Source organism: Phasianus colchicus, chromosome 1, assembly GCF_987193195.1.
Source record: "Phasianus colchicus chromosome 1, bPhaCol1.hap1.1, whole genome shotgun sequence".
Lineage (NCBI taxonomy): Eukaryota > Metazoa > Chordata > Aves > Galliformes > Phasianidae > Phasianus > Phasianus colchicus.
The window spans coordinates 97,128,691-97,148,036 of record NC_143436.1 but is presented as its reverse complement, the minus strand read 5'-3'; the positions used below and the strand labels follow the sequence as shown (position 1 = coordinate 97,148,036).

At 39.2% G+C, this 19,346-nt stretch overlaps 2 protein-coding genes across 9 annotated transcripts in view; one reads left to right on the top strand and one right to left on the bottom strand.

The window, feature by feature from the left end:
- Positions 1 to 19,272, bottom strand: part of GBE1 (1,4-alpha-glucan branching enzyme 1) — a 157,840-nt gene extending 138,568 nt beyond the window's left edge. Inside the window, exon 1 of one of the 3 annotated variants that reach the window (XM_090121009.1) lies at positions 18,760 to 19,272. In XM_090121009.1, the coding sequence (XP_089977135.1) occupies positions 18,760 to 19,216 (457 nt within the window). In that variant the 5' untranslated portion in view covers positions 19,217 to 19,272. The remainder of the gene's footprint in view (positions 1 to 18,759) is intronic. The other 2 variants (XM_090121012.1, XM_090121017.1) reach the window with 2 other exon arrangements.
- The window catches only part of LOC149919892 (uncharacterized), a 29,725-nt gene continuing 28,739 nt past the window's right edge, over positions 18,361 to 19,346 (top strand). For all 6 annotated transcript variants that reach the window (XM_090121039.1, XM_090121021.1, XM_090121029.1 and 3 more), the window contains exon 1: positions 18,361 to 18,791. In XM_090121039.1, coding sequence (XP_089977165.1) covers positions 18,370 to 18,791 — 422 coding nt within the window. In that variant the 5' untranslated portion in view covers positions 18,361 to 18,369. The remainder of the gene's footprint in view (positions 18,792 to 19,346) is intronic.

The window sequence follows — 19,346 nt, the reverse complement described above, 5'->3', positions numbered from 1 at the left end:
GATCCATATTCTGAGTACTCCACATCAAAGGGGGATGCACCATCAGGAAACACAAGTCTATCATGCCTCCCACCCCAAGTGAAGGACAGAGTTTTTGTTAAATAACACAGTACCTCTACAAGATAGGGATCACTAGTTTTTCCCTATCACCAGAATCTGGACCAGTGTGAAGCCATCATAGGCTGCTACTCAGTATCTCACCTTAAGTACCTCATAGCTACCAACCAGCAAACTCCCAACTACTAAGGTCAGTCTCTCATTTGTACCAGATTCTGAAGGCAAGAATGGGCCCACACACTAACTGTACAAAGATCAGGACCTTACCCCATCTTTCAGACAGCTTCCAGTAAATTTAAAGGAAGTGCAACAGCCCTAATTCTGTAACACTGAACTCCTCTGAAGAGAACTTCCTCCACTAATTTCTTCGGGATTTTTAAGACTAGTTTCCAGACTATAAAAGCACTTAATCCTACATTTTCAAGACAGATGTAGCATTCTTTGAGGCTTTTGAAAAGGTACCCACATCTAGTGGGGAGAGCCATGTTTGACATGTCTTTCCTCCTTGATAGGTCTCTTTTAAGATGGATGAGCATACTGTTGCATTACCAGGGAGGCAATAACTGCTTCTGATAACTGTGGTTATCAGAATTAGCTTAATGTCCATCATACTAAGTCTTACATAGCAAAAGACTATGAGGGTTTATCTAACCCAATTTAAGTTCTTTTGGAAGAAGTCTGGATTCTTATATTTGATTATTAATTCATTCCATTAAAAAAAAAAATGCAATTCACACTTTTCTGAGCTAAGCATTTGATGTCTTTTATAAATGCCCATGCTAAATGAAATATTTTGTGTTTCCTTTAAACATTAAGTCAACACAGATCGTCAGTAAGTGCACTGTTTGACAAAGTTAATAAAACAACTCTTCGTTTAGAAAGAGCTGATACATTTACATTTAGTTATGACCTATGAGGGCTGCTCTGAAAGTAATGTCTCCTATGTTATTATGTTATCCCAGGCATCACAGGTGGATGTTGGTGGTATAGCAGTAGAGGCTGAAACTTCCCATCAATACCCCATTACATTTTGTTGCCATGTGACAGATGGCAGCAGAGGGGCAGTCTGACATAGAAGTGCATATGAACCAAGACGTGTGTGATTGAATTCCTCCATACAGAAAAATAGCACCCACTAACATTCACCAACATCTGCTGAACATTTTGATTGACCCAACAATGGGTGTGAGTACAGCGAGGCAATAGGTGATACATACCAGCAGTGAAGACAACATAAAAGACAAGCTACATTCTAGGCAGTCATGCACAGCTGTTACACCACAAGACAACAAACGTCTGGATCAGCTTATCCATGCAAAACAGCTAATGATAGTGAATATGTTGAAAAATAGTGTTTTGTAGCTAAGCATTTTGTTCTATCAAATAGTGTCCTTATGTTCTCTATATCTGCTTCCACAGAAACAAAGTAGGAGGCACTACTTTTGGAGCAATCTGTGTACTACCAGCTTCTTGCACAGCATTAGCAGACAGGAGCACATCATGAAAAGGCCCTTTTCACTACCATGCCTTTACTACAGTGCAGATTTCCAAATGCAGGCCAGAACCATGGCCTCTTTCCCAGTCCTAAAATATCACACAGCTGGTAAAGGGAACTGAGTCTGCTACATGAAGCCACAGGAGCATGAGAAGTTCATTCAAGGTTACCAGCACGTGAACTGGAAGTGCAGCACTGTGTAACACAGTAAGCAAATCTCAGGTCCGAAGTGAACATTTATTTTTTTCTTTCCTTGCGTTAACCATGTGTACTGCTGAATTCAATTAAAAAAAGTAATTTCCAACCTGCCAGATGACTGAGAGAAACCTCTTAAGAATACCAATTATTCCTTATTAAGGGTAAACTTTCAGATTGCTTACTGAGAAAAATCCATGATAAGAACCAAAATTTTGCAAGCACAATAGGATCTGTAACAAACAGCATGAACAAAAATGGATACGGACACTAAAAAACAGAGCTCAAATTGATAATTAATTCCACTTTTACATCATTTAGGAGTTGCTAGAACTGGATTTCACTTAGAAATTGAGTGACTCTAACCACAACATAGCTAATACGGATTTCAACTTCCACATATTAGATTGCAAGCCCCCCCTCCTGGGGGAAGAGGTCTTTACCTAAGTAGCGTTCCACCACATTGCTTTTTCAGATGGCCTCTTATGCCAGCATATGCTTGCAGTGTAACACACATTACGAACAGCCCTCTCAGTTTGCTTGTGCCCTTTACACAAAGAACACCGCAAAGAGAGCTCTGATCTTGAGAACAATGCATTTTGTTCTTCTCTACCTATAAAATCAGAAAGCTGAATACTCAGGGACAGCACACAGTCCAGGCTCAGTACGCAAAGCACGTTACTGGAGCACGTTCTTTCACAGAGAGGACCTGAAATTCTCTGACAGCTTTTACCCAGAGCTCAAGCAATTTTATGTACTGGGAAATAAGGCAGACGAAACCACACATCTTTACTAAGACCCTGTAAGGCCTCCAGCTGCAGGGCAAGCACTAAGCCGGGGGGCTCAAAGCCAGGATCTGCTTTTTGCCCACAGCTGTCCTTTAACAAGGTCTTTTCCCTCCCCTTCTTCATTTCAGTTTGGAACAAAACCAAGCTTTGAAATCCCCAAGCAGTGGGGCCCACATTTCTGCATGCAGTTCTAAAAACAAGCGCAACTGTCCACGATGCAGTTCTATGGATCTAACACCTCAAATAGCTTGCACACAGGCACAGTTTAAAGCCACAAACATTAATGAAATCCATTCTGTTAAAAGTTTAAGGTAGCGTGAAGAGAAAAGCTGTTCTTTAATTAACTCATTATTTACATATTAAGCTATCAAGAAAAACAGGTAAACAGTTTCGAAATAAATATCTTGGCAGAGGTAAAAGCCTGTTAATTTGAGCAAAGGTGAACCTGGAGCACGGCAGCTTTTTACTAAGATGAACAGAAGGCAAAACCTACAATTCAAAACTACATACTGTCCCCTTTCCTCAGCAGCTAGCTCTCTTCACCGTTAGGCATCCTCAGCTAGTTCTTAAATGGCTTTTCTCAGTTATTTGCAGATGAGGGCCACTGAAATCAACAGAAACTACACCAGTTTATGCAATGCAATTATTGTTTTCCATTTTTATTCTCTCAGAAGTGGAAACAACACTAGAAGCGAGTTTAGCTTGCATCCAGGACAGCCAATTCAGATGCCCATTTAGTGATCAAAGCCTGCTGACAAAGATTCCAGAAGATTCTGAGCTTACAGTTCAGAAAGGAATTTAGAGAGAAAGAAATCAACAAAAGAGCACACATAATAAAACCACTCATCCCAACCCCCACAAAAAAATCACACCACACACTGTCCTCATCAAACCCATGAAATCATACCTTGGGCACAGCTGAATAGCCAAATTTATTTAATTCCATTAAAAACTTGGAAGACCAAGTGCTGCCATATTATATAATTGCTTTCAAGTTAAGCTTGTGTTTGCAATGAAGACCCCATTGTATCACCTCCATACACACTTACCATATCCCTCCACTGCCTCATCCAGCAGTTTTACACTGTGTTATAATTAACACGTTTCCACAACAGCAAAACACTAGGAGTTACAAAAATGAAAAATGAAAGTTATTATTAGGAGCCTAGAAGCCATGAACTCCCCAGATATAAAACACTGGCTTGAATACCTCAAGTACATACTACAGATTGCTCCCAGTACAAGAAGTACATAACCAATGCTTGTAAGCAAGATGAGAAATAGTTATGGTAGCAGAAGAAAATATGAATGAAATAACAAATGAATACAGCAAATAGAAGAAGTAGTGCAGAATATCTGTCAAGACCTGAAAACACAAGAAGTTTGCATATTTTACCTTTCCATAATACTTTCAATTAACTAAAAAAATTATTATTCTGCAATAATCATTGAGCTTTTCTATTGTTAAAAATATATAGTTATTTTTTGTTTGTTTAAGGTAGAAGCTCTTCCCATAGCAAATGGTATTCAGTAGGCTAATGACATAATGATATCCAATACACACTGCATTAAGTAATACTGAAACTATTGTTTTAAAATTTGATGGTAACTGGTATTTTCAACAATGTAATAAAAAGACATTAAGAAATCCCATCTACTAATAAGAATTTCTTAGCAACATCTAGTCAGACAATTAGAACAGTAAGAACAACTGAAGTCACACTGAAATATAGAATTATTCTAACCAAAGGTTTAAAGTTATCTTATTCACATATATACATGATATAATTATGTAGTTTCTTAAGTTTCCTGCATTTGACCAACTCTCTCATCTGCTATCCCCAGCAGAGCACAAAGGAATGAGCCAGGCAATGCAACACTCCATTACAAATGTCATTGAGAGTTTTGTGTGATCTGCAATTACCATGTCACTGCAGTAAGCATCATGAAAGGTAACACCACATGTTGCAATTACAGCCTGTTTGTTCCAGTCATCTTATGACCACCCTATTATTTAAAATAAAATCCTACCCACCTATAAACAACCCACAAGCTACACTCTTCTTTATAGCTGAAAAAGAACACTGCAGCGAAGTCTGGATCTTTCTAAAAGAGAGACAAGCATCTTGCCTTTCATCTCTAAGAGGGGATCTGCAAACCTTCACTCTGTGCTCCCTTTGCTTCCCCCAAGTTCATTCTGACCCAAATCTCACACACCTTCATTCCTTAAGACAATTAATTTAAGAAGTTGAAGAATGTCATTTGACAATATAGAAATTAAAATTTATGTTGCAATAGTGTGTGCATGCACAAAACCTCACTGGCTTCCACCAAAATTTGCTTTGGCTGTATTATAAATATAGATAGAGCAAGAAAGATATGAGAATCTTATGGTAACGTATACACACAGCATATACTTTATCCTCAATAAGCCATCGGCTATCTAGGCTTCAGAGTCATATAACCTACAAGGCAATAGGCCTGCTTGGCTTTCCAGGAGATTATTTAAAGATTGTTTAATAAATATTTCCATCAAATAAGATCACATATGCATTTAGTAAAAAAAACAAGACCTATCTTTTTAAGTCACTTAATTCAATTTTCATGATCTTGAAATCTAAAGGCGAGAGTAAAAAACTCAATTAAAACCTTATGCTTGTATGTGAAATACACAATATCTCAAATCAGAACCAAAGCAGAACACATTGTTTGCATCAATAGAATACTTGAATTTCAAGTCAGTGAAATGGAATGACAAAAATAAAAAAGCAGTGCCTTACATAGTCTGGCAATCAGTAAGCAGTTAAGTTATACTTTTTTTTTTTCCCTCCAGTAAGAGCTATTTAAACCCTCAAGGCTTCATTTTATTTTTCCACCAAAGCCAAATACTTTTGAACAGAAGAGGCTGTGTGCCCCTTTCAACTATATTTCATACAACAAACAGATCTTCCTTAAATTCATCTCCAAAGACTACAAATCCCCACCTCACTTTAATTTCCTTACAGCTTCTTCCATAGTTTACAAGTGGTTCATCTGATGAAAAAGGATCAGGAGAAATAGCAGGAAAAAAAACTTAAGCCTAATCTTCTCACCTAACAAACCACATATTCATTGTCAAAACACATGTACAACACTAGTGCCTTATCTCCACAATGTTTTTTAGATGCCTATTTATACCTTAGAGCATTGGATTTCTTATTATCAGATGAAAGCTTATATTCCATTGAATGTTGAGGTTTTCTTCAGTACTTCTTTGCTTCCGTAGTAGAAAGCAAATCGCAGTTTTAGTACGTCACCTTGATAAAGAGTACTGACTTCCCTTCTATATACTCTGATAGAAAGCAGTTCATCAAGCCTCAGTGTTGGATACCTTATAAAAAAAGCTTTGTATACTTTTGACACCTATTAAAGGAGATTTATTAAAAGTCATAGAAGCTATTTTCAAGATGCTGTGGTTCATATATTCTCTTTGCATTGACATTTGAGTATCAGAAACTTCAGCAACACAGATTCAGGAAGTTGCTATTATCTCATACAGTCAGATACTAAAAAACTGGACCAACACACACAAAAAAGGAAAAATTGATTTTTTTTTTTTTAACTGAGAAACAAAGTGTGAAAAACATTTACAAAACCAGCCACAAGTTATTGTTAATTCCTACTTTTCTGTCCTTATGTTTTTTTCCTCACAAGAATTGGTGGTCTTTCAGAAACAATACCTTATCTCTATTTTTTCTCTGGATAATTATGAGTTTTGCAAAACTTGCTATCAGGAACTCTTTATTAGGGAGTGTAGCAATAGGACAAGGGATAATGGCTGTAAACTAAAAGAAATAGACCTAGATTAGATGTAAGGAATAAGTTCTTCACTGAAGAGTGGTGAGGCATTCACACAGCTGCCCAGAGAAGCTGTGTATACCCCATCCCTGGAGGCCATTCAAGGCCAAGTTGGATGGGAACCTGGCAGCCCTGCCCATGAGAGGGAGTTGAAACTGGATGGTCTTTAAGGTCCCTTCCAATTCAAGCCATTCTACAGTTCTATGATTAAAAACAAAGCTAAGGTTTGGAGCTCATGATCTTACCAAATTGGCAGTACATTTCACTGTGCCAAAAGAAGACAAGCATCAGCTTTCGGTCAACACATCAAGGTGTAAACAGCTTGGATATATTAACCTTATTATGCATTAAATAAAAACTGTGAAGAAGTCTGAGATGCATTTTACAACTACTTACCCAGCCAACGTAAGTACTCATTAATACAACAGCAAATGCAGTTGCTAATGAGCAATATCATTTTTGCTGCCAAAGGCCTCAGTGAAGAAACAGTAAGAACAAGGAATCTGTCATGCCAAGTTCTTTCTAGTTTAGGGAGGGTATCAGCAACAGCTTGGATTATGAACAGCAAGATCTTGCACCTGTAAGCTATACAGACAGTGCAACCATTTCTCTGATATTGTATGCCATGCTAGCAATGTCTGTCATTGTAAGAGACCTACCTTTTTTGGCTGCCCTGTCAATTAATGTAGTGATTATCCAACCAATAGCACAGAACTAAGCATTTTTTGAGAAAATACAGTTATAATGGAATTACATTAACTGACAAGTACCGGGCTTGGCAGCAAACTACACTGATTCCTTCTATGTGAGGACAAACAAGCTGTTCAGGGGAATTTCTGAAAAAAAAAAAAATTAGATCTTGACAGAGATCCCTACTTCTATAGGGCATTTCCTACTACTATAGGGTCTTCTGGAAGAAACTTCTGCCATAAACCCATATGGTCAAAGAGTCCTGCAATGACCCTCAACAAAAATAAGCACTATTTACAACTATTTTAATCTGGTAACCACTAAAAGTCAACCATGGCTGCTGCTGAGTGTTCAGTCTGATACCTACTTTGATGTTAATACATTATTTATGATATTAGAAAATGCCCTATTCGATGTTCAGAAACTCAAAGACACAACCACAGAAATTTTTGGTTGACATTAAAAAGTATGTTTTATTTTTATATTAATTTGTTTCTACTACTTCCCATTAAGAAAAAAAAAAAAAACCTAAGCCAAAAACACAAAAACAATGGCTGACAAAGCTATCACTTGTTATAATACTTAGACCATAGCTTCATGGTCCAAAAGAGATCAGAAGATAGCAAGCAAAATTCAGTCCACTCATTTCTATTGTACAGTACCAACACTCATGGTTTATTGGCTGTGACAAAGTAGCTGCTTTCCAAATTTGCTAAATTTTACAGCAGTAATGATCATTAGGTCTATTCCAGTAGTTAATCTACGAGTAAACCATTTTGCTTTATCTCTAAAAGTCTCAAGTTAAAGCTGAAACATACATCACCATATGCAAACTGAATTCTTAATTTTAACAGTTTTGGATCCTAGCTTCATAGTTTCTATTACTTTCCACCAGCTAAAGGAGTCAAGGAATAGGTAAACTACTGTGCTATGAAAGACATATTTTCTTCCTGCTACCAGTTCCCGAGAAGTAGCAGATGGCTTTCCTCAGAAGTGGAGGGAGGTGGGGATAGTATTTTTTGAACTATTAGATTTCAAGATTGAGCCTTCTACAGCCATTAAGAACTCCATGAGTATCAAGGAAATTAAATTACCTGATTTTTTTTTTTTTTTTCCTGCAAAGGTTAAGATTCTGCTTCTGAAATAGGGCAACTATTTCATAAATCTTAAAAGCAGAAAAGACAGCTTGCACCATAAGCAGCATTTACCTTGTGCCACGTTATGCAGATAGACTAGTGGAATTTACATACAACAGATAAGTTCTGCCAAATAGCATCCATTCTTGGTACTATCATTCTATATAATTACTACTTCTTAGATTACATCTGGTAATTAACATCTCTAGCCTCAGCAAGTCTTGTCCTTCTTAAAAGCTTTTCATCCATATTCTACCTTAACATATTGTTTTTAGTTATCTATTTTTTCATATATTACACTATTTTACACTGATACTATAATTCAATATAGTTTTTTTTCAGGATAACAAGTACGAAACAACTAGAAAAAAAAATTCTGTCCAGAAATGTTTAGATGATATGAAGAAAATCCAAAGAAGTTTGGCAGATAAATCTACATACGAACAAGAATAATTTATAATTTTCTGTCTAAAAGAGCTAATCATTATAATCACACTCAAATTACACTGCAAGTGTTGCTATTAAAAGTCTGTCTACTGCTATGTAAAAAGGACTGTTAGAAGCCTGATTTTTTTTGTTAAATATTGTCTAATTGTTGTAAATAGGATTAAAATAAAGCAGCAATATTTTGGAAAAAAAAATCTTTCAGATCTTTATGATAATGCAGCATTAATGAACTCATTCTTACATGAAAACTCACAAATATGTCATTAAGGCTACAAACTCCATAAGCCATAGTTAAACTCACCAACAAACACAGTGGAGGCTGGACACACGGACATGCTCACTAGAAACTCCTTCAAAGAAGGATGGCATGTGTACTTAAGTGCATGCGTACAATTAACAAAAACCACTTCAAGTTTCTCTCAAAATTTATAAAGAAATGCACAGCAAACGACAGGAAAAGCTTGCTTTCAGTCTCAAATTGAAAGCTTTGTCACTGAAGGCTAAGACATAACTAACTTGACTTTTCAACAGCTAAGAAACAGTTAATTGCAGATCAAGTGACATCTCCACACAGCCCCCCACAATCACTTTAAAAATAGAGAATCCTCTAGCACTTAGATTTTCCTCTCACTTCTTGACAGAAAGTATCTTTAAAAAAAAAAAAAAAAAAAAAGAAAGGGATAGAACAAGAAAAAAAAAAGAAATGCTTAGAGCATGAATACAATCTAAGGTAGCTAGCCTAAATACTATGCTTTAGCTATGGTCTCCCTCTCATATCTCTGAGGCTTGTCAATGAAAAGATTATTTTTCTACTGGTTCTATATGCTGAAATTAGCATCCAAACAGTACCTGCTGCTGAGGTAAATATCTGCCAGCAGCAGAAAAGTAGTGATGAACTAACCAAAGAAGGAAACAGAAGCAATGAAATGGGGGCAAGCAGATAAAACTGTTTTGTCTCCTGAAGACTGCACCAAAGGGAGAAGATGGAACAGACACCATATTACCTGCAAAATGGAAAAAAAAATGAGATTGCTGCATTGATCATTTTTAAAGCCTCACTTCTCTAAATTCACTTACCCTTTAAGTCAGAAAAATTCATAGAAAACATATAATTCCTTTTGAGAGAAAGAAAAGTGAAAGTCCCCTGCCAACAGATTACAGACCATTTAAAATCTCATATATGTGTTCAAAGAGCCAATGCCATTGCTAGTATTAGACACGTACCAGCTACACCATTTACTCTTAAAAAATGGAAATATTTTATTACAACAAAATCCATTTGCTAAACTTGAAAGACATAATGACTTATTAATATATCCAGGAATATTTATGCAAGAGATATTGACCACAATAGATAATCACAACAGATATTAAGTGATGTTAACAGCAAGAGCTACTTGCCTAAAGATCTACGGCATGTTAGCCTGCAGCGTTCAAGATGCCCACTATCACATACAACAATTCATGAAAACTTTACAGTGTTTTCTGGAATAACAGTTACACTACAGTCAGGATAACCACTAATGCTTCTAGAATGTGCCACTGGACTTCCACGTTTATGTAATAAATTCATTCCAGATGTGCCATTCCTGAGCAGTTGTGGTAGTATGGCATGTTTGCCACATAAAATATATTACATATATGATTTTAATAGGAGCCTTTTTGATAATTCCCCCAGCTTCCTGCTTTTCCGCGAAGTATTTAACTAAATGTTCATACAACCATAAAACCTTGTATCTGACAGGGCTGCATTCACATGTGACCACGAGCGATGCCTGCCCATCAGTGACAGATTACAAAAAAGTGCCCTCAAAACAGATATCTGGGCCAACAAACAGCTGTCACAGATAGACTTGCTTGGAGTGAGCACTGCTTTCTCAAAAAAGTCCCCCACTAACTGCTTATAGTGACGTGATCAATACTGCAGTGTTACTTTGCATGACTATTGGAATGACTATTCCAATATAAGGAGCTTTCTCTATCATCTTCCCAGGAAAAACAACCTAAGACCAGCTCACATAACAAGGGTGGAAACTTATACTTTGTGTTCTAACAACTGAGTACTCAGAAGTTCATTTTGCATGACTAAGCATCACTCAATTTCTTCTGCAGATCTGGGCAACATTTTCTGAACTCAGCATACCTCTCAAGCAGAGAAACTCCTGGGAAAGTAGATCCGCCTTTACTGGGACTTCATAACCCCATTAAGTTCTTCTCTCTAATGCTAAGCACAATGGCAGACACACTAGCACAAAAAGCAGCAACACAGCACCCAAGAGTTTAAGGACATGTTGGAGCCAGGACACTGTGCCTGCAGGCCCAAGGAAAGAAGGAGAGCATCAAACAGCATTAGAGCTACCCACAGCTGCTTACTGAGGAAACAGTCAGTAAGGTTCATGTTTTCTTTTGTTTGTTTTGTGGGTTTTTTTCTGTTTGTTGTTTTAACCACACAAGATGATAGATTAAAATAAATTCAGAATTAGAAATACCTAGATTAATAGTCTCAAGATGTTCACATAAGTGAATATATATTTCAAACAAACGAGTTGACTTATCTAATGAGACAGGTCTTCAGGCATCTATTCTGAGAAAACAGATCTATACTAGATTTTAATTGTAAATAACGTGAAGATAACATTCATCAGTAAGGTGCTTCTGACAGCAATATGAGCAAAGCAGACTTTGTTGTTCTAGGCAGCTTGAGAGTCCTATGCTTTGCAGCATGACCAGGAATCATCACTAACAACTGGCCTTCAACTCATTAACATGAAATGCTATAAAAATGTCAAATAAATTGTCAGATAGTTGGGGAAGAGGCAAGCTGTTCTTCAGCTACAAACTTCTTTTTTTTTGCAGAAAAAATATTTTTTGCCAAGGAAAACTGAAAGCTCATGTTTTAAACATTTTAAATACAAAAATCTTACGCTGTTTCACTTGACATATTGCCTTAAGACATCATTTTCTTTTTAAGCTAATGAATAACTGTATGAAGCAAAGCTTCAGAAGTACAAAGTAAACTGAAGTAGAAGTGAGACAGTTTTTAGATCTATGACACCATACAAGTGGAAAGGAGCTTCCTTCATGGAAAGACAGGAGATGAAGGAGCAGCCAAGATTAGAAGGGAGTGGGAGTAAGTAGAAGGTAACAGGGAGGCAGAGAAGATAGGAAAGTATGTATACATAAATATTGAATGGAAAGGAAATGCATCTTCATGAGATAGGCTGTCAATTTAAGAGGATCCTTCAGAATAAGAACACTTTATTTATAGTTTAGGAGTAGTAAAAAAGCATGCATAAACACTTGAATGTGAAGTATTCAACATGACAAAGCTATTTCTCACTATTACAATGAGACAGTAATTAGACTCCTGGTCACGTGCTTTATAGTTTCAGAATTCTGGCCAAATTCTCGGAATCCATCCAACTTTTTTGAACATAATGCTAAGTAGCAGAATTGAGGGGGCCTCCAATCAGTTTTTCAAAGAGTACTTAGCTCTAATTAAAATATAGAGGCAACTGCCCTGCTAACAAAATCTAGTATCTGTATCTAATTCTCTCTCCTGCCTTTTTCTAAACCTAGCAGCTATTAAGCCAATAGACAGCCTGAATCTTTTGATGCCAACTATGGCAAAAAGGCAAAAAAAATTACACTTGGTTTTGCGGTCAGTAGGTGCCAATGTGTCAATTCTAGCTCTAAGCATAATGGCATCAATTTCCTAACATCAATTTAGTACAGTATTTCCTTCAGGAATCTCTCAATTTCTAGTTTTAGTCAATAATATTGAGACCTAGGTTTGTGGCTCTCACCCATGTTATGCTCATCCCAACTCTTTAAAAATACTCACTAATCCAGTGGCCCTGCTTCTGGTTTAAGTTTACTAAACTATCTCTTCAGGCTGTGAGAAAACACAGGTGGCAAACCCTTTCTTTTTCCCCAGAGTTGCATAATCAATCCCTACAGAAAAGGCAAGAAGTCATTGTGTAAATTCTGACAGAGCTTATCCAAATTTCCACCTCACTCCCACTATTATCCCTGACGAGGATGCTATCTGAGGCACTCTTTCAGCTATCATTCCCTAACTTTACGTAGACTCCAATGGATGCCTTCTCTCTCAGTACTATCAAACCTAGTTTTATACTTTTTCATTTTCAAAACTTGGAGTACTCACTACCGTGAGTCTCTGGAATTAGAAGAAAATTGACAAAACCATAATAAAGCATCCATAACCTCATAGTAGATAGATACAAGAGGAGAATGGCAAGTATTTCCCTTGTAAAGGGATCAAGGAATGCCACCAGAGACCTATGAGCCAGTTGACAGATACCTTCTCAATCGATCCAGCTACTGAAGCCACTAAGTAGATCCAGTCTTCTTGACTAAAAACTCAGGAACGCTTTAAAAGAAGTGGGACAATCCCCTTCTCTCATAACCCTTGCCAAGCACTATGCCAGGTGTTTCACCTAGCTGAACAAACCAATGTCCTTTCTGAAGCTTTAGTCAAGATAAAGACTAAATCTATGCAGCAGTACATTTTTACTCATTTACTGTATACATTGAACTATTCAATAACAATTTTTCAATGAGGACAATATAGTTAATAGATGCTGAAACAGTTACAAAGGCTGGTAAAATATAATAAGCCATGCACGCTGTAACAACAAAAAAAATTCTAATGGGCAGCACTTTCTGATTCCAGTTTGTAACTCCATAAAATGCAATTACACCACAGGCATTAATGGTTTTAATTGAGCCAATTATGTACTAAGAGGTAAAAAGACTAAAAATACACACTAAATTATACAAAGTCTTTAGACTAAATAACACTTGGGAGTTAACAAAATACTTGTGGGAAAACGTATCACAGATGGTCAAACAATTTAGAGCAGTGGTATCCTATGCAAAGGCTATCACTTGGGGTTTTTTCTATTAAGATTTTTTTCATTTTTTTATTTTTAAGTATATTCTTGTTTCAGCTGTTAAACCAAATGCCTTTAGGTCAAAGCTGAAGGGCTCACTAAATACACTGAAATGATTTTTTTCGTAAGAAAACATCCCAATATAACTCAGCACCAAATTCAGGTATTTGCAGAAATAAAGAATTACAGATTTCTATCTGCCCTACCCTGAAACACCACTTGCAATGAAATGATTATGCATGGCAAAAAAAAAAAAAAAAAAAAAAAAAAAAGATCAGAAGCACAATTCTTCCTATAATCTATCCATTTAACCATGGTAGCCCATTTTCCATGCTGATGACTTAGCAACGACCTGAAACACGTTTTAGGTAGCTCCCCTTCACAGAAACACTTAGTTCTTATAGAAGCTCTCAGACTGTAATTAAAAGCGTTTCATAACACTTCCATGTTTTACAGATGCATGATCACATATCAAGATTTGGGATGTGATGGTCAGGTAGAAATTTCTGACCCACATACTAAGGCAAGCTGGAACAGTTTAAGCATCCAGTCTCCAATGAAGGGGTACAGACAGCATCTACTTGTAATGTTACTAAATGGTGTTAACTCATGGTTCTGATAGACTTCGCCTCCTCCACCTTTCTTAGCTCAAAGTAAAAAGAAGCAAAGCCTAGAAGTCAAGCAAAATGAAGAAGGTAACACTTGCAGAATAATTTTTTGTAAAGACTTGTGAAGACCAGTTGTGTCCACTGAAAGCCCACCCACACAAGTGTCCAAGGCTGTGGCAAAGCCCTACACAGAAAGATGTAGCTTAGTTCATTTTAGACACTTTTCATTTGTAGCTACTTACAGCAGCAATTAAGCAATTTTACCTATAAAGAGTTCTGAATGCAAGAGCAAACAGCACTTAGCAATAAAAATTTTGATGAGGTCACCTGAGAAACACTGCAGAACACTAGTTCAGAGACCACAGACTACTAATGTGGCAGAACATAGCTTGAAAGAAGAATTCTGCATACAGATCGTAACATCAAGGCTTGCTTAGACTCCAGTGCCAACAACTTTAAGCAAAACCCTAGCAGATAGCTTTGACAATGTCTGTTTATCAGGTCTTAAAGCCCCCTCAAACACAATGTAACTTCTGCATAAACAAAAGAACAATGATATCAAGAGTGTCTGCAGCAAGTACATATAAATGGCTGTATGCAAAATTGTGTACGAAATACATCTTATCCTAGCTGTACCACCCATGACTGGCCTCATTTCATCTAACTACCAGAACAGCTTGAAAGAATTCAGAGGCAGAACACATTACATAAGCAGAAGACATTCCTTTTAGCAATGAACTTCACAGCTGGATATTAGGAAACACATCTTCCCAGGAAGAACAGTGAGGCATTGGAACAAGCTGCTCCAGAGTCACAGTCTCTGGAGTTGTTCAAGAAAAAGGTAGATGTGGCACTGAGAGACATCGTTAGGGGACATGGTGGTGATGGGTTGGCAGTTGGACTAGACTAGATGATTCTAGTCTAACGTTAATGATTCTATGATTAATGTCCAAATAGATGTGAAAAACTTATATCATCTATGATCATTTCAATTACACAGGTACAATCTTAAAGTCATGTTAGGCAACTATTTCTGAATCATGGGAGGTGGTTTCTTCTGACTAAAGAAGAAAAAGCTAACTTTGGGGAGGTGTGGTGGCAGATGTTAACTTACAGTCCCCAGATACCAAAGGGACAGGTAGAAAGGGAAATGTCAAGAGAAAAGAATGGGCCAAGCTCACCCCCACAGCACACAGAAAGAGAGCTGAGACAAAGGACAAAACTGTAGCAAGGGAAGTTACAGAATTAAGACAGAAATATTTAGTCAGGGTAGCCAAACACTGGGACAAGCTGCCCAAAGAGGTTGAGAAAATGCATCTTCAAAAATACAGCACAACATGATCCACCACCAGAAATAGTCCTGTTCTGAGTAGGAGAAAGAGTCATCATTATGAAGTTAACTGTGTGTCTTTTAAAAACCATGAAGAAAAAGTTATGAAATTTTCCACTAGCAATAATCCAGGCTAAGATGACACTATGGATAAATAGCAAGCAGACTCAAGCCCAAAGGGTGAGTCAACAGCTTGCTGATGTCACAGCCAGGAATAGAGCTCAAATCTTTTTCTTCCCCCTCTCGTCTTCTGTTAGTAAGCAAGGCAAAGGAAGGACTATTTTTGTGTTCATGCACAAAATACAGTAAGATAAATATCACCATAACCATATTTGAGAAACAACATGGTGGTTGTTGTTTTTTTTAAACTTTAATTTTGTCAAAAACTCCAGTTTTTATTTTTCTAGGTTACACACAGCTGTAAGCCACAAGATTTCCCATGTTTTTTTTTTTTTTTTGTTTAATATTGAATTCAACATCATTGTACACTTTATAAAGAAATTTAGACTACTACACAGAAAGTATTCACACACTGCATTTCACTAAGTCTGTTTCACTTCTTGCTTTCCTAACTAAGCAAGAAAAGCTCTTCAGGTATTTTCACTTTCTGCAAAGTGCCAAGCACATCTGTCTTGCCCCCTTTGCCAGGAACAATTCAAGCCTGTGAGCTGGAAAGCTATCTGTATTATTGTTGTTTAAACTGTTCAAGTGGAAAATAACACCACTGAGGAAGAGAGGAGACAGAATCAGCAGCACAGGTAGGAAGATGGTTCACAAGGAACAGTGAACTTCAACATCTAGGAGCTGAGTTGTATCATGTCTGCACAATTTTCCTACATTGAAAAGATTGCTATTTTTACAATACACACTAAGAATTAGCCCTTCCTCCCTAGCTATGACCACAAGGCAAGCAGTTAACAGTTGATCAATTAATAGTATTACTTAGCAGTACATACTACTAGCTGCCTCATCACCACCTTTCCTTCTTTATTTAGGATATAATCCACTGGTTTTCTCAATAATATGCCCTGCAATTGCAGGATCAAAATTTAAGCAACCACTTAAAATAACTGCTACCCTTTCAGAGGCATAAAAATGTTACTAAGATTCAAGACTATGTGCAACTTTATTTTGTACACACAGTTGAAGCTTCAAAAGTAAATACACTTCTGCCTCTGGACAGCTTGCCAGGTTTTATTTTTCTTCACACTTTCACATGAAGGATTAGTTACATGAATACAGTATCATTATGTAACTGTATTAACCATAGTATTAATCCATACAGTATGCAACTCAAGGACTGCTCTCAGTTCTAATTCCCATCTCACAAGGGAAGGATCACAGAAAACATGGCACAGACACATAGGTCACCTTCTAACAACCAGTTGAACATATTAGGATTCCTGAGCCTGGAACAAAGATTACAAAACTACACACTGCTCAGGATCTTAAGACATAGCAGAATTGAGCAGTCATTCACCTTTTGCAGCACAAGAATCTGAGAGCAGAGTTAAACCAACACACTGAAGCTCCAGGACACTCCAAAGAACCAGTTCTTTACACAAGTAACAGTCAGGCTAGGAAACTCCTTCCTCCCCAGCATTCTTGATGCAAGAGCAATTGATAAAAAGCACACCTGGAGCTATTAAATACACTATGAGTCACAGTTTGTGGAGCTGGGATGAGTATTGCATGGACACCAACAGGCACTTTGGTCTGCCTCCTACCCCCGAGCATTCTCTCCCATAGCATAAACAGCTGGACTGACTGAGCTTTGAGTAAAACATTTCATTTATAACAGGTTGTCACAGAAATTGTTTCTCTTTCAAAAGAAATTATGAGCTTACAGATTTCCACAATAACTTCATTGTTAAGGAATGGCTTGAGTTTCAGAAGACAGTAACAGAATAGACAAACAGAATCATCTGAAGTTCTGTATGCAAGATGGATAAACCTAAAAAAAAATACAACAGTTCTGCAAACTCACTGTTTCAGCACAATCATGCAAAAACTCTGGTCTCTACAATTTAGATGGCAGGCGCATCTGGGCTTCCAAACTGCTTTAACAAGCAGTTTTATTAAGTCAGAGCTGTCTAGTCATACTTCCTACACACAGGCATCCTACTGAAAGAATCAGGTGTCTTACAGCACTGCTGTAAACAGAAATCTGCCAGGAATCACTGCTCAAAACACTCCGTTATTCAGTCATTAAGTGATTACAGCTGGAGAAAGTGTGCTATAAGCTAACCTAGCAGTTTACTCAATTCTTAATCCCATTTTACAAGACCTAGCTGTGCCAGTAACTCTGCCAGAAGCCAAAGGACACCTAGCAGCCCTAAACCAAACATGCTATTTGTAACACAGCAAGGAGAAAAAAGAAGGAAAAAAAAAAAAAAAAAAAGCTAAAATAATGATAAAACCTCAAACTGCCTCCCTGCCTCATATGGAGGTTTTTCCAGACTTTGAGGGCACAGGCCATCACACTTTTGCTTATTAAGGGACTGCTAACAAAATGGAAACCATTGAGGTGTAGCAGGGAAGACCCAAAATCCCGTTCAAAAGCTGCTAATGGGGATTTAGTGACAGCTGAGCAGGACGTGAAAAGGCAATAGGGACATCGGGGGGGAGACCTGCACCAGTACGGTGCTCTGTCTGCTGCAAGCCTGACCAACACCTGAGCTGGAAGGAAGGAATACACCAGAAAGAAAGAGGCCCAGACTAAGTTTATTTACAAGTTACCACAACTGGACTACAAGAACATTTAATTAGCAACAGCGGCCTTACAAACTACGTCCACAACCGTAGAACACATTTCTTCCCCACCCCCAACACGCAGGAGCTCGCGATCGAGCCATCCCCGCCCCGGCTGCATGGAGAAGCGCTACCACTTTCAGGCGGTCCCAAGGGGCACGAGCGAGACGCCAAAAGACGCGCTGCGGCCACCAGAGAGACCACCGGCGACGGGACGGGACAGCCCGGCCACCTCCATCGCTTGGGGTACCCGCGCAAGCGTCCCCCGTCCCTCCAGAGAGACCGCACCGGCTGAAAAAACCCCACCACCCTCAGAGCGGTGCGAATCGCCTTATCCTCGCCGGGGCCGGAAGCAGAGCCGCGCCGGCGCAGGGACAGCCCACTGCCGCGGGGAGGGGTGCATCCGCCGCCCCCCGCCCGATCCTGCGCCCCCGGAGGCGGGCGGCCGTCGCCTGCCAGCCCGCAGCTTGTGGCGCAGGTCTAGTCCGCCGCTATGCCGGGGCCTGTACCTGCGCTGGAAGTCCTGCTCGAAGGGGGCCAGGTAGGGGTCCCGCTCCAGCAGCTCCGATAGCTTGGGCGCCTGCGGGCCTTGCACGCCGGAGACGGCCATCTTGCCGCCACGGCTCGGTGGCGCCGGGCACGGCCGCTATATACCTCCAGGCAGGGGGAGGGAGAGCGGGGGGGTCTCGGAGCGGGGCGGGCGAGGAGCCCACTGCCTCTCACCGTCCGGCGCCGCCCACCGGCGGGGGCAGCCCCGGGACCTGGAGCCGCCCGCCTCCGCCGCCACTCCCCACCCGCCGATTTGCCTCGCGGCCTTGTGCAGGGTGGGAGGCTGGGGCTGCGGGTGGCGATTCCCGGGCTCCCTGTAAGGGGTACGGGGTGCGAGTGCTGCGAAAAATTCCTCCGCCGCTCGGTGGGGCGCTGGGCAGCTCGCAGCCGAGCGCAGCGGCGCGGCTCTGACGGCATCCGTGAGCTCTCATAAAACGCTGCGTGTGTTTGGCGGAATGTTGGTTCTCGGGGGGCCAGAGGAGGCTTGAACAGAGTAGAGTGAGTTTAGTGGATCCTAAGGCAGCTGAATAGCACAGATAGATTACGA